Source organism: Martes martes (assembly GCF_963455335.1).
Source record: "Martes martes genome assembly, chromosome: 3".
NCBI lineage: Eukaryota > Metazoa > Chordata > Mammalia > Carnivora > Mustelidae > Martes > Martes martes.
The window spans coordinates 127,700,350-127,719,301 of record NC_137890.1 but is presented as its reverse complement, the minus strand read 5'-3'; the positions used below and the strand labels follow the sequence as shown (position 1 = coordinate 127,719,301).

Here is an 18,952-nt window from a genome sequence, read left to right as displayed (position 1 = left end):
TCTGGAGATGTGAGCTTTCTTCCAGACAATCCCCAGCTGTCTCAACCACTGGAACCCAATTTCTTTTATCTGCATTTAGGGTTCTTGAGGGTTTATGAAAGTGCCTGCTGGCAAAAAAACTTTTGTTTACTGAACAAGCCCCTACCATCCAAACACATGCAAACAGCAATTTCTAGAAGTGATGACATGGCTAAGTGGGAAGAATATGGGATTTAGATGCAGAAGGACCTGGAATTATTAGCTGAATGACCTTGGGCAAGTTACCAGACTTCCCAAGCTTCAGTCTCCTGGTTTACAGAGTTAGATCATTTGTACTTATCCTGAGACCTTGGGGAGGAGTGAATGCGATCACGTAAGTAAAGCCTCTGGAATGAGGCCAAGCATATAGCACATACTCATTTAGTGCAAATGCCCTTATTTTTTAAGAAGTATTTATAATAATAAAGGAAATGTCCTTATGCCTAGCCTAGAATTTCTATGAATGGTAAAGCTGGGAGCATCCCACGGAGGCCTGAATTATCTTGAGACAGGATTATGAATTAGGCAGGCAGCTTTGCCGTGGCTTAAAAGAGGCTCATTTCCATTTCCTCTGCAGGTGCTGATCGCCAGTGGCTGGACACTCTGAGGTTGCGGCAGATTGCATCCAATACTTCATTACAGCGTTCCCAGAGCAATCCCATTCTGGGGTCACAATTCTTCCCCTATTTCAATGATCAGGATTCCTATGCTGCTGCTGTAAGACGGACCCAGGTGCCCATTAAGTATCAACAGATTACACCCATAAACCAATCCAGAAGCTCCTCTCCTACTCAGTATGGACTGACCAAAAACTTCTCTTCTCTGCATCTCAACTCTAGAGACAGTGGCTTTTCCAGTCTTCCAACCGACCGCTCTTTAGAGAGGGGTCGATACTCAGGTAGAAGCAAAAACAAATATGATCGTGGGAGCGTATCACTCAATTCTTCTCCTAGGGGAAGGTACAGTGGGAAGAGTCCTCATTCCACACCTTCACGAGAAAGATATTCTGGAAAATTCTACAGGGTTTCTCAGTCGGCACTCAATGCTCAGCAGTCACCTGACTTCAAGAGAAGCCCAAATGACTGCCATCGACCCAGGACCATACCCGGGATGCCTTTACACCCTGAGACTGACTTAAGAGCCAGTGAAGAGGAGACCAAAGTCAGTGAAGGAGGATGGACAAAGGTGGAATACCGGAATAAACCTCACAGGCCCTCTCCTGCTAAGACTAACAGGGAAAGAAGCAGAGGAAACTACCGTGGAAGGAGAAACTTTTGATGAATTGAACTAGATGAGTTTTCCTAACTAGGCTCTTTTCTTTTTATCTTTAAGATGTAATGGATTTTGATAATATGATACCTTCAGACAGAATTAACAAAAAGACAACTTTTCCATTTTGGGATTTAGGAAATGCCTTCTAATTGAGACTACAGCCAAACCAGAGCCAAAATGATGGTTTTTGGTTGCCCAGGAACGATAACTAGACTTAAACATAACTGTGAATATCCCCCCTCACCCCCAAATCAACATTTTGAGAGGAGGGGATATGCCATTTTATTTCCCTAACCACTGCCATTCTGGTTAGCAGGGCTTGGACTAGGGGGATTAAGTGGGGGTCCTTGTCTTGGGTGCAGAATTTATAGGGGAAAGCTCAGTGATCAAGATACGTAATATTCTAATGCAACATTTAAATAAATGAAAATTAATGCAAAAAATTCTGTGATAAACAAAAAATCAGAATTCTCCTTAAATATAGGATCAGTATTACTGATTTTTCCTCTTGTCTAAGGCTCCAGTATGGCTTGGGAAGGCGCTGTTACTGATCCTGTCTATTTAAAATTTTGATATTTTGTTCATCATGAATTTTTGCATGAATTTTCAAAATATTGCATTAAAATATCATTTATCTTGATTACTGAGGTGTTGGGGTTTCTTGTTTTTCCTGAGGCCTCCTTAAATTTTGTGCCTGAGGCAATTACCTCACTTGCCTTACCCTAGTCTTGACACTGCTGGTTGGTGTTTATTTTAGTAAGGTATTTGGATTTTTATCATGGTCAGAGCTGAAGTGATTTGGCTTGTCATTTTTAGGCAATAAAAAAGGTTATTGAACTTAATGTTGATTATGATGCTTATCTCGTTCATTAAGACTCATCAGAAACCAAAGATCTAAAATTGCCTAGGAAATTTGTGGTTACTGCTTTCCCAAAGCTCCCAGGGACTGCTTTTGAATATTATTTTCTACATTTTACCAAAGGAAAAGCAAAGAGGGAAAAACAACTGTCCATAAAGACCTCCCAGAATGTTAGAAATCTAAAATCTTAAAGAAAACAGACACAGAGCAGGATAAGAATGTCACAAGCCACAAGCCAAAGAAATTTAAAATTACCAACATCCTTGTTAGAGCAAGAGAGTAAATACCATCCTTGCAGCAAGAAAGCTCCAAGTAGCTGAGGTTGGGGGCGGGGGGCATCTGCCTGCAGTTTAGGGCAGGAAGTGTGAGACCCAACTTATGAAATTCTTCCTATTTAACAAATCAAAAAGTCAGGAGGTCAGAAACTTATATGTCAAATAAATAAATGTTACTTTCAATATATTCTGAGACTCTGTTCAATATTCACTAACCCTGAACATCAAGTGTCCTTTGCCCTGCACAGGATTCTCAATGCTCTGGAGAAATTCGAATGACACATTGGTAATTTCCATGGGGTTGAGTTCTCTTCAATAGAAACCAGTCATCAACTGGTTCCCAGAGGTGCTGCGGAGCTATGATATGGTGCCTGGTGCCTGGTGGGGAAAACGGTCTTTGGGAAGCATTAAAGTCAAGGTGATAGGAAAGGACCTTTATTTACAAGGGAAGTTGTGACCTCAGCGTTGGTTCGACAACTCGGTTTTGTAAGTTGTGGTACATGTTTGCCATCTGCATTTATAAGCAAAAATGGTGGGGAGTGGTAAAATCAGGGTGAGGTACTCACTACAGTCTGTTTTCAATTATTTTCTTCTTGTCCTTTGAGTTTAAATTTAAAAGCAAATGGACTAATAGAAAGTATGCTATCTTAATAGCATGCTCCTTCCAAATAGGCAATAAAATATTTTCAGTGATTAGAATTTTTGGTTAAGTGCCTGAACACAGAACAGAGTCTTAACTGAGTCACTCTAAAAGGAGCACAAAGTATGGCTTTAATTATTAAACAAAACGGGCATTTTAGACTCTAGTGTAAAAAGTGTTATGCAAATGATTGCTTGTTACAGGCTGTTTTCTCCTCTTCTAGCTTTCTTGGGCTATGGGCTAGAGGATCCAGGCTGGTAGTGAAATGACCTAATGACCTCAGCCCTAGTTAGTGTAGTAGCTGATCCCACAATGGTTATTCCAATAGCCCACAAAACTGACCACTTTGTAATATCTATGGAAAAAATACTCGTCAGCATCAGTGCTCCCAGTCAAAACCAGAATAAGAACATTAGGAATCTGTTTCTTGGTTGTAAAGCAAAAATAAAAGTTGTTCTTTTTTTTTTTTTTTTCTAATGATGTTTGTTCACCAAAAGTTGCTTGCCAGGCGGAAAGATGAATATAAGTCAAGAACAGAGCAAGGATTAATAGGATTTTTTTTCCATCCACCTAAATCAGTTGCCAACAATGACAAACTATAGAACTTTGAGGAGACTGAAGTTAATTTAAAGAAAGGGAAGGGGGAACTGTGCCTGGGTGGCTCAGTTGGTTAGGCATTTCTCTTTGGCTCAGGTCATGATTCCAGGATCTTGGGATCAAATCCTACATTGGGCTCCCTGCTCAGTGGGGAGCCTGCTTTTCCCTATCCCTTGACCCCTCCCCCCACTCACGCTTTCTCTCTCTCTCTCTCAGATAAATAAAACCTTTATAAAATAACATAATAAAAAAAGGATATTTTGGGGGCACCTGGGTGGCTCAGTGGGTTAAGGCCTCTGCCTTCAGCTCAGGTCATGATCCTAGGGTCCTGGGATGGAGCCCCGCATCGGGCTCTCTGCTCAGCGGGGAGCCTGCTTCCTCCTCTCTCTCTCTGCCTGCCTCTCTGCCTACTTGTGATCTCTGTCTGTCAAATAAATAAATAAAATCTTTAAAAAAAAAAAGGATATTTTAAGAGAAAAAATTACAGTAGAAATAAATTAAGAAAGTCTGTCTTGACTTCCGCATATCTAAATGTGGGGATTCAGTGGTCCTTAAGTAGACTTTTTTTTTTTTTTTTTAGATTTTGTTTATTTATTTGACAGAGAGATCACAAGTAGGCAGAGAGGCAGGCGGAGAGAGAGGGGGAAGGAGGCTCCCCGCTGAGCAGAGAACCCTATGCGGGACTTGATTCCAGGACCCTGAGCCATGACCTGAGCCCAAGGCAGAGGCTTAACCCACTGAGCCACACAGGCGTCCCCTTAAGTAGACTTTTGATGGAATCTGGAACTGCTAAATCTATGTTGGTTGCTACCATAGAGATAGTCATTATTCCAGGCATAGCCCAAACAGAGCAAGATGCTTTGCAAAGTCACTGAATTAGCAATTCTATAGAATTAGCAATTCTAGAAATAGTCTGAGTCCTTTTTTTATTTTTTAAGTAGGCTCTCCACTATGTGTGGATCCCAGTGGGGGTGGGGGATGGGGCCTGAACTCAGGACCCTGAGATCACGACCTGAGCTGAGATCAAGAGTCAGATACTTAACCAACTGAGCTACTCAGGCACCCCCCTCTATAGAAATAAGTCAGAATAATCAAGTAATCCCAAATCTGTAAAGGAAAACTGAAAATTATCGAGGACTACTTTGGAAATAAATATGAACTAGCAACTGCTTTCAACCAATAATGAATATAGTTCATAATATAATAAAAATTGAACTGCAATATTTAATATTACTCATGGTAAAATTGAGAACAGTAAGATCTGACCTGGGGGAAAATTAGATTAAGAAAAAAAGGCCACAAAAGAATCCTTGCAGTGGCAGAAGTGATAATTGGTAAAATTTGGATGAACAAAACAACCTTTCATATATAAAGTCTTCAGCGTAAAATTTAAATTGAAAAGAACTAGTCCTGCGGGGGGAAAAAATCAATACAATAAAAAAATTTAATATAAAAATGAGAATTTTATTTTGTTAGAAAAATCAGGAAATTAATTGACAATTCACCTCATGAAATTCTTGAAAAAAAATTTCTCATTAGTTGTATAGTTCTGATAAAAATATTTTATCCAAATAGAGTCAAATGTCCTAGGGTTAAAACAGCAAAATCAAAACATCCAGTCATTCCAAGTGGCAGAATCAAAACATCTTGGACGCAGCTTCGGGCAATTCTGACTTCATGGAAACTTTTCCATTTCAGAATTACCAACTATTTTATAAGTCTTATAAGTACATTCTCCATAATTCATCAGTTCGCCTCAACAAGTTGGTACAGATATGGCATGCTTCTGAAATTGGGCTGTCAGAAACCACTCAGTTATAGGATGCCATGAGTGGGTGGTGCCAACTTGTTCAGGATGGAGCCTCATTGCAATTTTAAATTATAGACACTGTTGTTAGGAGGCTTGTAAAATCTCTTGCCACCACTGGCAAGAGATTGGCTTTGAGAAGCTTTGAGAAGCTACACATAGGCCAGGCCGCCCTGGGGAAGTCAGAACATAAGACCTGGGCCTACCATCTCTGTCTATCTGCTATTACTGAAACTGATTTGTAAGATTCCAGAGGTGGAAGAAGTGCCAGACCCATGGTCCATCTTGCCAAGACTTGAGTGTAGTAGGCCCCAGTGACTTCTTGCTCAATTGCCCTTTCCCTTTGTCTACTGAGCTGGCCAAAGAATGCATGGCCAAATCAAGAGGGCCACAGAATGAAGATGACTTATGACCTCATAGTTCATTCATTCAAAACTAAAATCAAGATTTATCTCCAGAACCAAGAACCATATCCTCAGCAGTGCCCCCAAAATGTTTTCCTTCCCACCTCCAGGAATCTCACGCAGGCCTTGAGATCCAGGAGACGTCCTGCTTCTCCCTCCACAGTTCCAGCCATTTTCCCCATTCTGTACCCCTCTTGTGGGCCTTTTATCACTCACTCCCTTGCACCATGACTTAACCCTTCAAACCCACTCCCCTGAAGGTCCTCTGTGAGAACAGTGCAGTGCTGCTCAAGAATGTGTTGCTAGGGAAGCAACACTAACCTCCCAGGTTTAATCAATGGAATGGCCACAAATGGTATAATATCCCTCAGGCCTGAAACACATGGCTGCAAATCAGACTGGAAGTAGCAGTAATCTGATGAGAACATGGAGTCTTTCAGAGGTGGTGGGAGGGTTAGATGATAGGTGTGGAGACAGCCAGGGGTGGTCAGACTTGGAAGGCCAGAAGAAGGTGACCCACAAAGGAAAAGGCTAGCCTTACTTACTATCCATGCCAGGCCTTCACGCAGGGCGCAATGTGTCCGGTGGATTGTGGAGACCCCTTAAGCAGGATGATATCATCCAGCAGAGCCCCTTCCAAACTGACATGAGAGTCCACTCAGTTGGGGAAATCTGAACTTGCTGTGGAGATGGTCATATGGTCCCACTCCTGCTTACCTCTTCTGCAACACCAACTGCCTCTCCCCATAGCCATCAAATACTATGCCACAGCCACACTGAACTGCTCCCACGTTCTCTCGTCTTCAAAATGTTTAATTCCTCCATCCAGCTTCCCCTGCACTGCGTGGCAATGTCATCCTTTCACTCCCTGCTAAGACATCACTGCCTCAAGGAAACCTCAGATCCCCAGGTCTGGGTAAGGCCCTTCCCTATGAGAACCTTTTGGTTACTCAATTATATGGATTCCCACTGTTATAATTGTCCCCAAATTTGGTTATCTGTATTTCTTACTAGACTATCAGCTCTGTGAAGGCAGGGACTGTGCCTATCTTGATTACCAGTCTATCTCCAACATGTAGTTGGTACTCAGTCTATTTGCTGAATGAATGTATTAATTGATTAGTCTCTTAATCAGGCTAACAAACAATTACATCATCTAAATTCTTGTTCTAATCCTACGCTCATTAAGTGACCTTAATAGGAGTCTCCAGCCCACTTTGGAGTTGTATTTCTGGTATTAAAATAATTGCCATTCTGACTTTATACATCAGTCTTTTGTGAGCTTTGCCAGTGTGAGTTGGCCCCCAAGAATAACTCTGTGACACTGATTAAATTTGGGGCTTATCACTGACAGCAGACTGTGGATATGCCAAGTCACCCAAGGAAAAGGTCAGTTCTCGAGAAGCAGCTCTTTGTATCACAGTGAACTTCCCATACTTTCCATTTTGAATTTCTAGAGTATAGCACTATAAACACAGGCTCTCAATAAAGACTAGTCACAAGAATAAAAAAACAAAACAAATACTATGCATGTTAAAGAAATTCAAACAAAGACATTGTCCTTGTCCTTTTAGACATTTAGAGTCTCACAACAAGGCTTATCCTTTCCAGAGGCCCAAAGTTCTTTCTTTTTTTTTTTTAAGATTATTTATTTATTTGACAGAGAGAGACAACGAGAGAGGGAACACAAGCAGGGGGAGTGGGAGAGGAAGAAGCAGGCTTCCCACTGAGCAGAGAGCCCGATGTGGGGCTCGATCCCAGGACCCTGGGATCATGACCTGAGCCGAAGGCAGACGCCCAACGACTGAGCCACCCAGGCAGCCCAAGTTCTGTCTTTCTAACGACTATCCATTGTTCCTAATCCTAGTACCCTTTCCAGTGCAGCTGTGACCGCTTCTAAAAGCACATAAAGCTTTACGGAAAGTCTGACCTGGCAGTTTTCCTTTCTCGTACCCAAAGGTACCAGGCGCGTTCCTGATGCCAGATGATGCCTGTTCCGGCTGGGACTGGCGGAGGCTTGACGTTGGTGCGGGGACAATTCAAGATCTGTCAGCTGGTTGCGGCTGATTATCAAGATGTCCAAACTGGCTCCTTTGCTATGTGTAAGCAATTTAATTTTGTGCCTAATTTTAATCTGCAGTGTACTGTATGTCTACATCTGCTGTGTTAAAGCATTCATTAGCATTTAAAGGGGGAGCTGATGGTATTGATCACTCTTATTAAAACCAAAAACAGTCATTCGGCAGTAACTGATGAGCATTCTCTTCAACCACTGAAGTCACAGCCAAAGTTGATACACTCAAAACACCGGCAGGAATGGAACATGCAGTATCAAAGCAGGGGTATTAAAGTGGCATCTGTGAGACGCATTTACGGTTTGCGACCACCCACCCAGCCCCCCACTTCCCAGATTACGAGCTTCTCCATCACAGGAAACTTCATTTTTTCCTGAATTTCACCACCAGCCAGAGTGCCTGGGACAGAATACGTTCTCAGTAAAGTTTCTGATGAGTGCATAAATTAAGGAATGAAGGTGAACCAGTACATGTTACATAGACCATCTACATGAATTGTGTTTTTCTTACAGGCATTGTGACAGCTGTGTAGTGCTGTGTCATAAATCACCCCACAGCTTTCAGTGGCTTCAATCTCACAGAGTTTCCATGGTTCAGAAATTTGGGAATGGCTGAGCTGGATGATTCTGGCCCAGGTTTCTGAGGAAGCGTGAATCAAGGTGTTCACCGGAGCTGACTTCATCTGAAAGCCGCCAAGACAGTTCTCTCACATGGTGTTGGCTGTTGGCAGGAGGCCTCGGGTCCTCTTCATGTGGGTATTTCCACAGGCTTAAGTAGCCTTGTGACATGGTGGCTGGATCCCCCCAAGAGAGAGTGAGCCAAGAAAGTGGGGTGAAAGCCACAATATCTGTTATGACTTAGCCTCCAAAGTCACACACAGTCACTTCCCATAATATCCTCTTGTTCACACAGGTCAGCCCTATCAGCATGGGAGGGGACTACCCAACGGTGTGACTACCAACGGCTGGGAGTCACTGAGTCACCTTGTAGGCTGGCTACCACAGACACCATGAAAATCTGTTACCCCCTCCCCCCAACTGCAGTTTGAGGTCTTTCTCTCTGGGCTTTGCTTTCTCAGTTTCTTTTCCATTTTCCCAGAATCTAAAATTTGAACCTGAGCAGGAAGGCATCACAAAAACTGTTAGAAGATCAGTGCCCTCACCATAGATGGAGAAACCAAAGCCTGTTGGAGCAACGCACAGACCCAGCAGCTCAGCCAGTCACAGGCAAAGGCAGAGCTCAAGGCCACCCCTTGAGGCTCTCCTCTACACTGTTCTCATGGAAGCCTGGGCTTTGCAAAAATGTTTGATGGTATGTGAAATTGGTGTTGCTGAGGTCTGGCAGCTATCAGTTAACACTTACTTTATTTTGATACAGTTGAATCTTCTTAAGTCTCCATAGAAACTGGGGGAGTCTTTGTGGATTAGTAGGTACGACTAAATGTTTCTAAAAACCAAAGGCAAATACATTTCCTCTGTCTTTCATCAGGACTTTGTTTGTTTCCTCTGTATTTCTGGTGCTTTAGAGAAAGCATCTGTTTTACGGAATAAGTATTCTTCTCTGTATTGTTCCAATTTTTTAGTATATGTGCTGCCGAAGCGAGCACCGGAATAAGTATTCTTATTAAGTTGTCTACAGAGTACATTTTAATGCTCAATTTGGTCAAGCAAACATTTGTTGAGGTCCTAGTGTGTGTTCGACACTGGTCTGCATTCTGTGTATTTCCATTGTAAATTCAGAAACAAATCTCAGGTAGGGGATTTATTTTCCTAGAGACTAAATTAGAAAGATAAAATGGGAAAAGAGAAATCACTTACTTTGTGGACCAGAAATAACTCCTTCCCCATTTCTTTGAGGTTCTTTGGCTCCTTCTGCCCACCAGCTTCTTGTCTCTCCCTCTCCCTGCGTTTCATCCCAGCCTAGGGCACCGTACCTCTGAACGTCCAAGTTCTCAGGATTTAGCTTACACAAGTATTCTTTGTGTCTTTAAAAAATGCCTAAAAATCCCTAGTTCCTGCATGTAATATAAAACACTCAATAACAACCCATCCTTAAATTTGAGCCATTATAGCAAATCATTGCCTTATTTTATCAAAGAATCAAAATGAGTTAACTGAAAATAAGAGATCCAATGCTAGGTGGTCAATTTTCAGAAATCTCATACTTCTTACCAACTTACAGATGAAGTTCTGGGCAAACTCAAAGGAAAACAACACCATCTGCTTGGGGGATTTCTTGTTGTTTTGTTTTTGTTTTCATTTTTTAAAAATTATGTTCAGTTAGCCACTGTATTGTACATCATTAAATTTTTGATGTAGTGTTCAATGATTCATTAGTTGCTTATAACCCCTAGTGCTCATTACAACACACGCCCTCCTCAATACCCATCACCCAGCAACCACATCCCCCCACCCCTCTCCCCTTTGACACCCTCATTTTGTTTCCCAGAGTCCACAGTCTTTCATGGTTCATCTCCCTCTCTGATTTCTCCCCCTTCAGATTTCCATCCCTTCCCCTATGGTTCTCTGTGCTATTCCTTACGTTCCACATATGAGTGAAACCATACGATAATTCTTTCTCTGCTTGACTTATTTCATTTAGCATAATCCCCTACAATTCCATCCATGTCAATGCAAATGGTGGGTATTCATCCTTTCTGATGGCTGAGTAATAGTATAGTCCATTGTATATATGAACCACATCTTTATCCATTCATCTGTTGAAGGGCATCTTGGCTCCTTCCACAGTTCGGCTATTGTGGACATTGCTGTTGTGAACACTGGAGTGCATGTGCCCCTTCTTTTCACTACATCTGTATCTTTGGGGTAAATACCTAGTAGTGCAATTGCTGGATCATAGGGTAGCTCTATTTTCAACTTTTTAAAGAACCTCCATACTGTTTTCTAGAGTGGCTGCACCAGCTTGCATTCCCACCAACAGTGTAAGAAGGTTCCCCTTTCTCCACATCCTCACCAACACTTGTTTCCTGTCTTAATTTTTGCTGTTCTAACTGGTGTAATGTGGTTTTGATTTTGTATCCTGCCACATTGCTGAAAAGACCGCCTTTGCAGTATCCCACAGTTTTGAACTGATGCGTTTTCATTCTCATTAGTCTCTATGAATTGTTAAAGTTCTTTCTTAAAGTCCTGGTTGACCCAACCATTCTTTGGTAGGATGCTCTGTAACTTCCACATGTTTGAATTCCTTCCAAATTTTTTCTTGTGATTGAGTTCCAGTTTCAAGGCATTGTGGTCTGATAACATGCAGGGAATAATCTCAATCTTTGGTATCAGTTGTGACCTGATTTGTGACCCAGTATGTGGTCTATTCTGGAGAAGGTTCTGTGTTCATTCAAGAAGAATGGATATTCTGTTGTTTTAGGGTAGAATGTTCTGTATATATCTATGAAGTTCATCTGGTCCAGTGTGTCAGTCAAAGCTCTTGTTTCTTTGTTGATCTTCTGCTTAGATGATCTGTCTATTGCTGTGAGTGGAGTGTTATGACATCCTGCTATCAATTTATTATTATCAATATGATTCTTTTATTTTGGTTAACATCTGGCTTTTGCAGTTGGCTGCTCCCATGTTGGGGGTATAGATATTTACAGTTGTTAGATTTTTTTGTTGGATAGACCCTTTAAGTATGATACAGTATTCGTCCAGATCTTTTATTACAATCTTTGGTTTAAAACCTAATTTGTCTGATATGAGAATTACTACCCCAGCTTTCTTTTGAGGTCTGTTGGCATGATAAATGGTTCTCCATCCCCTCACTTTTAATCTGGTAGCTGTCTTTAGGTTCCAAATGAGTCTCTTGTAGACAGCATATGGATGGGTACTGTCTTTGTATCCAATCTGCAACCCTGTGCCATTTCAGGGGAGCATTTTGGCCACTCATGTTGAGAGTAACTATTAAAAGATATGAATTTAGTGGTATCATATTGCCTGTAAAGCCCCTGTTTCTATAGACTGTCTCTGTAAATTTTCTGGTCCATGTTACTCTTGGGGTCTTTCTTCTTTTCGAGAATCCTCCTTGATTATTTCTTGCAGGACTGGCTTGGTGGTCACATATTCTTTCAGTTTCTGCCTGTCCTGGAAACTCTTTGTCTCTAGCCATTCTGAATGAGAGCCTTGCTGGATAAAGTATTCTTGGTTTCATGTTCTTCTCATTTAGAACACTGATTATGTCTTGGCAGCCCTTTCTGGTTTGCCAAGTCTCTGTGGACAGGTCTGACATTGTTCTGATGTTCCTCCTCCATAGGTAAGAAATCTCTCCCCACAGCTGCTCTCAAGGTAGCTGCACTGGCTCTAAGATTAGCAAGTTTTACTATTATATACTGGGGCGTTGGTCTATTTTTATTAATCTTGGGAGGGGTCCTCTCTGCCTCTTGGACACGAATGCTTGTTTTGTTCCCCCAGATTAGGGTAGTTCTCAGCTATGATTTGCTCAAGTATACCTTTTAGTCCTCTGTCTCCAACCCCTCAGGCATCCCAATAATTCTGACTTTGGAATGTTGTATGGTGTCATTGATCTCATGGACTTCTAGTTATTTCTCCCTATCTCCTCAGCATCGTTCCTTTCTATCAGCTTTATCTTCTAGATCACTAATTCGTTCTTCTTTCTCATTTACCCTAGCTGTTAGAGTATCCAGTTTAGACTGCATCTCATTCATAGCATTTTTAAGTTCAGTGTGTAGAGATTTTATATTGCTGCTAATGCTTTGTCAAGCCTAACTATTGACTTCATAATTGCAACCCTGAAATCTATCTCTGACATCTTGTTTATATCCATATCCATTAGGTCTGTGGCAGAGGCCAATGTCTCTGCTTCTTCTCTTTGTTGGGAGTTTCTCCTCCTAGTCATTCTGTTGAGGGATGGTTGAGGGAATGTACAGAATCAAAAATATCAACCATGAGCCAGGCAAGATGCACCCCAGGAAAATCCGGAGTGGTCAGAAGCCACCACTCAAACCCAGTGGAGTTCTTCTGCTTGGAGAGACTCAGATATGTATTCTTACATCTCAGGCTGACTTTGTGGGTGTTCAGAACGGTTTGGTAGATATCCAGCTAAATTCAGGGAACCAGTTGAAATGAGGTCCCCAACTCCTCTGCCATCTTGCCTCCCTCCTCTCCCCATCTGTGTTTTACTGAGATTTCATGATAAGAAACAGAGTCCAATCCTACCTAGTTCAAACAATTAAGTAATATAAAATATATCATGGAAGAAATAATCATGATTAGAGTTAACATTTATTGACTGATAACTATGTGCCCAGTCTCAGTCTAAGGCCTTCCCTCATTAATCTTCACAATCAACCCTATGAGGTAGACTCTATTATAATTGAAGAAATTGAGGAATAGAGAGGTTAGCTGTTTGCCCAAGGTAATTCAAAAAGTGGCACTGCAACAGGATATGACCCCACAAAGACCGGTGCTGGAGGGCTGCTCAGAATTCCAGGTGGCTCTCAAAACCTGGGTTGGGTCACTGGATCTTTGTCCCCATGTTGTACCATTAACGTGACTCATCTATGTCCATACGGCTGCTGCTTTTCCATGGCACCAACATCTGATGTTTGCTGCTCTCCTGTATTTCAGTCTGTACCAATAAGTCTTCCCATCACTGATGCCTCCTCATAAACGTTCAGCTACACCTCTGACGTTTAACTGGTAATAATTCCTTCCATATTCTTTGTTTCAGTCCCCCAAAGAGACTGATTCAACTTGGCCCAGCTCATGTTTTTGAGACAGACCTGAGAAGTCATGGGTTGCTCAGCAGATCCTAGGCTGGCTGAGTGCCCTCCCTGGTCCTATCAAGAGGAGCATGAGGATGGCATAGGATAGAAAGTATGGCCATTGAGGCTGTAAGGTCTTGCAGTTGCAATCATTTCTCTTAGAAGAGGGTTTAGGCATACTTCTCCAGCACACTTATCCTCTGCTATCCTAGTCTACATTTTTACTAGAAGGGCATATTCCAAGTAATTGGCTGAGTTTAATAAGCATTTTTTTGGTGGCATTTATAAACAATACCAAGAAAATTATGCAGATAAAAATTTCCACTTTGTAAACAAGACTGGATTGTGAGCAGGAAACCTACACCTCCTCCTGTGTCTCTCCTTCACTCTCACATGACTACCACACTCATAACACTTCTGACACTATTTGTGTGGGGATTTTTGCCCACACTGAGTAATTCTGCAAATCCAGTGGGGTGTCCTACAATTTGACTCAATTCTGACACTATCTTCCTAGAGACCTCACACGTTAAGGACTCAGCGCACAAGACTGCCCCTCCCACTTCAGATGCCAATCACAAGTCCAGGTTGTCACCTGTGCTTCTGACCAGCTATAAATCAGAGGCTCCCAGGCCACATCCTTGAGTTCAATAATTTTCTAGAGCAGTTCACAGAACATGGGAAAACAGTTGCCTTATTATATCATGCAAGGATATGATAAAGATACAGATGAACATCCAAATAGAAGAGATGCAGAGGACAGGCATGTGGGAAGGGGTGCAGAGCTTCCATGGCTCCCTGCTCCTCCTTGTGTTCACCAACACCAAGTTCTCCAAAACCCATACTACTGGGATTTTTATGGAGGCTTAATTACGTAGGCATGATCAATTACTAACTCCACTTCCAGCCCCTCTTTGCTTTCTGGAGAATGGGTGATGGGGCTGAAAATTCCAAGTTTCTATATCCAGAGTAGGTCCTTCTTGTGACAAGCCCCCACCCAGAAGCCCACTGAGAGCCTCCTCATCAGAACAGACATTTCCTATTACCCAGTAAATTCCAAGGGATTGAGAAGCTTAGTGTCGGGAATCAGAATCAAAACAAAATATTAGAACAAAAGATGCTCCTAGGTGCTCTTCTCACTCAGAAAATTACAAGGGTTTTAGGAACTCTGTGGCAGCAACCCGGGGCAAAGACCAATATATATATTTTTTTCTATTATTTCACAGACTGGATAACTTCGTATACAAAAGTGTAATCAATTCAAACCAATATTTAATTGAGCACTGACGACGAGTAACATCAAAGACTAACTTCCTAAGACTAAGAATAGAGTTTGCAGGATTTGAGAGCTAGGAAGGACTTACGGTTCCCAAGTGTCCCCAGATTGGGGTCAGATTTATTCTAAAGGTCACACATTCTTTAAAAAATCTGAAGATTGGTGTTTCTACTCTAACAATAATCTAAACAATACATGAGCACATTTTGGACCATCTGCATGGCCACTTTAAATCTATGTACCGCCACGTAATTTTGGTAATTGAGTCCATTTTTGTTGATTCTAAATAGCATCAAAATCATTTTGGTGGGCAAATAATAAAAGGAAAACTTAACAACATATAGGAACTACATTTATGCCAACACTCACTGCACACAGGGGTTTGATTTCCCGGTGTTTGGAACAGAGAAAAATGGTAACAGAATTGAGTAAGTGTACATTGATGATGGGAACAATTTTACTTCAAAAAACATCATTCTTCATACCCAGTTAAGGTGCTCAAGCTTGATTTTCAGCTTATAAATTAACTTGGGTTGCACAGCTGAATGACAATTCTGTATAAGGCAAGGGGTATATATTTTCTTGGGTGGTGTTTTTTTTTAAGTAACATTATAACCAAAATAACTTATTAAATTTAATAATTCTTAATAACTTAATTTTATTTTTAATTTAGTGAATTAATTTAGTTTTTAGAATGTCATAATTCTTCTCTCTTTTTTTTTTTTTTTTTTTTTAGTTTTTATTTATGTATTCATTTAAGTAATCTCTATACCCAATGTGTGGCTAAACTCATGACCCTATAGCTTGCTTACTGAGTCACATGTTCCTCTGACTGGGGCAGCCAGGCATCCCAATTCTTTTTCTTTTAAAAAAAGAACATATATTATTAAAGTCTGAGGAACACTGATTTAGGATAACACTACTAATTTTCAGATGGAAGGCACAAGGCCCTGAAATAAAGAAACCTGTGAACTACCTAAGATAGGCACTATGACCTATTTCAGAACTTAGATCCTCAGTAAACCATGATTAAATTCAAGTGCCCAGGACCATGGCAAGATGGTAACAGAGTCAGGATTAGCTTTTCGTGCCTATCTTCTTTCCTAGACCCCACCCTGGGAGGCTTGTCAGTCCTTGCCTAGCTGTTGGGTCACCTGTGACTTTCTGAATTTTTTTTTTTTAATTTAAATATATTTGACATATGACATTGTAAATTTAAAGCATATAACATGTTGGTTTGATAGATTTATATATTATGAGTGCCACTGTAATGATAATTAACACCTTTGTCATATCACAAAATCATCATTTCTTTTTAGTGGTTGGAAAAATCAAGATCTAGTCTCTTAGCAAGTTTGGTGACGAGAATACAGTATTGTTGTCTATGTTCACTATACTGTACATCAGATCTATAGAACTTACTACTTGTTGCAAGTTTGGGCCCTTAAACAAAATCTCTCCAATCTCTACCGCTCACCGCCACCCAGCCCCTCATAACCATTATTTTATTCTCTATTTTTATGAGTTTGGCTTTTTAATTTTTTTTTTATTTTAAAGACGTATTTATGTATTTGAGAGAGCGCATGCAGACGCAGGAATAGGGTAGGGGCAGAGGGAGAGAGAGAGAATCTTTGAGCAGACTCCCTCCGGAGCAGGGAGCCCCCCAGCACTGGGCTTGCTCTCATGACCCTGAGATTAGGACTTGAGCCAAAACCAAGAGTCAGATGCTTAAATGACTGAGCCACCAAGGTGCCCTGAGTTTGGTTTTTTTAGATTCAACATATAAGTGATGTCATACAGCATTTGTCTTTCTCTAACTTGCTTCGCATAGCGCAATTTCCTCAAGGTCCATCCGTGTCATTGCAATGGCAGGATTTCCTTCTTTTCTGTGGCTGAATAATACCCCATTGTACACACACCACATCTTTTCTGCTCACCCACTGACCAGCACTTAGGCTGTCTCCATGTCTTTGCTATTGTGAATAACACTGCAATGAACATAGGAGTGCAGATATCTCTTCAATATCCTATTTTTATTTTCTTTGGATATACACCCAGAATTAGGATTGCTGATTGTAAGGTATATCGATTTTTAATTTCTTGAGGAACTGCATACTGTTGTCCATTAGTTTTCCAACATCCTTTTCCTGCCTTTTCTCTCTTATTCTCAGTAGTAGCAATAATTATAACTACAATTTAACTATAGCTTTCTTACTCGGGGTACCTTGTCTGCCTTTGATTCTGCTCAGGTCACGATCCCAGGATCCTGCTCAGTGAGGAGTCTGTTTCCCCCCTCTGCCCCTCACCTGACTTGTACTCTCTCTCTCTCTCTCAAAGAAATAAATAAAATCTTAACTAAAGCTTACCATGTGCCTGGTGCTTTATAAACATTACCCTGTTTAAGGTTTAACTAGACTTCTCAAATCTTAAACTGTCTTCAATTTTGTTTTGTTTACCATTTTGTTTTTCCCAGGTCTTTGCCTCTTAGAAGTTTTTTGTTTTGTTTTGCTTTAGCTCAGCAGCTTTTCAAGATGAATGGCTGCTTCATGTTCCTGAAGGCTGGCATTTTCAACCTGAATCACGCTGCTGTGTCTACTGAATTAATGATACTTGTCTCCTGAATTAATACTTGTCCAGTCATTACCTGAAGAGCTTTTCGTTGTCTTTAAACAGAGACAGTTCATTTTGCTTGGGATAGAGCTGTGGTGATTTGGTGCTTAATACAAGCCAGCTTGCATGCTAGTGGAAACCTCTGAATTGTAGAGTGTTTTGCTGTGAGCTGCTTTCCGCAGGCTGGTTCCCTGAAAGAAAACATCCCTCCTCTTCTTTCAATTCATCATTTTTCATGGACAGGTTTTTCAAACACAGACAGGAAAAGTACCAACTGTAACAATGTTCTTCCTTTCTGCAGTGCTTTATGGCCATGCCACAAACGCTGGGCCCCGTACCCAGGGCCACTGCTGTGTGGAAAACCCTTATCTCTGTTCTACAGAAGTGAAAAGATGTCCCTGCGGTATTAGAAATATCTAGAGTGTTGTCAAATTGGAATATGGAAGAACTTACATTTAATCTTTAATTCAAATAAATCACTATTGTTCCATTCGCAGCCCTGTCATTACAAGACTGATTCCAAAGCTAACTACAGAAAAAATAGAATGAGTGCTGTAGGGGAGGAAAAAGTTTTTCTCGTCCCTCTTACAGTCTCTGGCTGGGTCTGAAAATTAAACTGACAAAAACCGTTTAACAGGAGAAAAGCATACAATTTATAATAACAGAAAAATTTCCCTAACTTTATATATATCTTAAAAGAGAATTTCTCAGAAGATCACTATTCCTCCATCCCCACTGCAAATCTGTTACATAGGATGGGTATCTCAAACTTTGTTAACAAGTTATTTTTGTTAACAAATTGTACTAAATAAAGTCTAGGCATATCTGTAAGGTATATTTTTTCTGCAGTTCCCGTAGGGGAGAACACTTTTCCTTTCGTCCCTTCTAGTTTCTTTGACTGGTCTAATAATTAAATGCATATTGGACAGGCTGACAGGAGAAAAACAAATTTAATTCCATATGCACAGGAATCCCAAAGATATGGGTCTCCCAGACAGTCAGGCAACTGAGGTCTATATCGATTCTCAGCTAAGGAGAAGCAGAAGCAGGCAGAGGTCTAGGACTTCAAAGGTAAGGAGGACAATTCACAGGAAGGTGGGAAAAGCAGACATTTGGTAAGCAAATGTTCAAGGAGCAGATCCGTCTTTCTAACGTAAAAAGTTATCTCTGGTAATAGCACTATTGCTGCTCCGTCCCACTATCTAAATTCTCCTAGGCAGTAGAGGGAGAGGTAAAAAAAAGAAAACTGAATTTGTTAGGGCTTGATCGCCTTCAGCTCAACATATCCACATGCCAAAGTGGCACATTTTGGAGTCACATGTTCTGCTCCCTGTCACTCCCAAGCGTTGAAGTTATATCAAAACTGAAAAGAATGTTTTAATGTTGAT

The 18,952-nt window shown here is 41.0% G+C and overlaps 1 protein-coding gene across 2 annotated transcripts in view; it reads left to right on the top strand.

Annotated features, from left to right (window-relative positions):
* The window catches only part of MAP3K20 (mitogen-activated protein kinase kinase kinase 20), a 179,826-nt gene extending 177,216 nt beyond the window's left edge, over nucleotides 1-2,610 (top strand). For both annotated transcript variants that reach the window (XM_080799522.1, XM_080799523.1), the window contains exon 20: nucleotides 596-2,610. In XM_080799522.1, coding sequence (XP_080655648.1) covers nucleotides 596-1,296 — 701 coding nt within the window. In that variant the 3' untranslated portion in view covers nucleotides 1,297-2,610. The remainder of the gene's footprint in view (nucleotides 1-595) is intronic.
* Nucleotides 2,611-18,952: the final 16,342 nt, after the last annotated feature.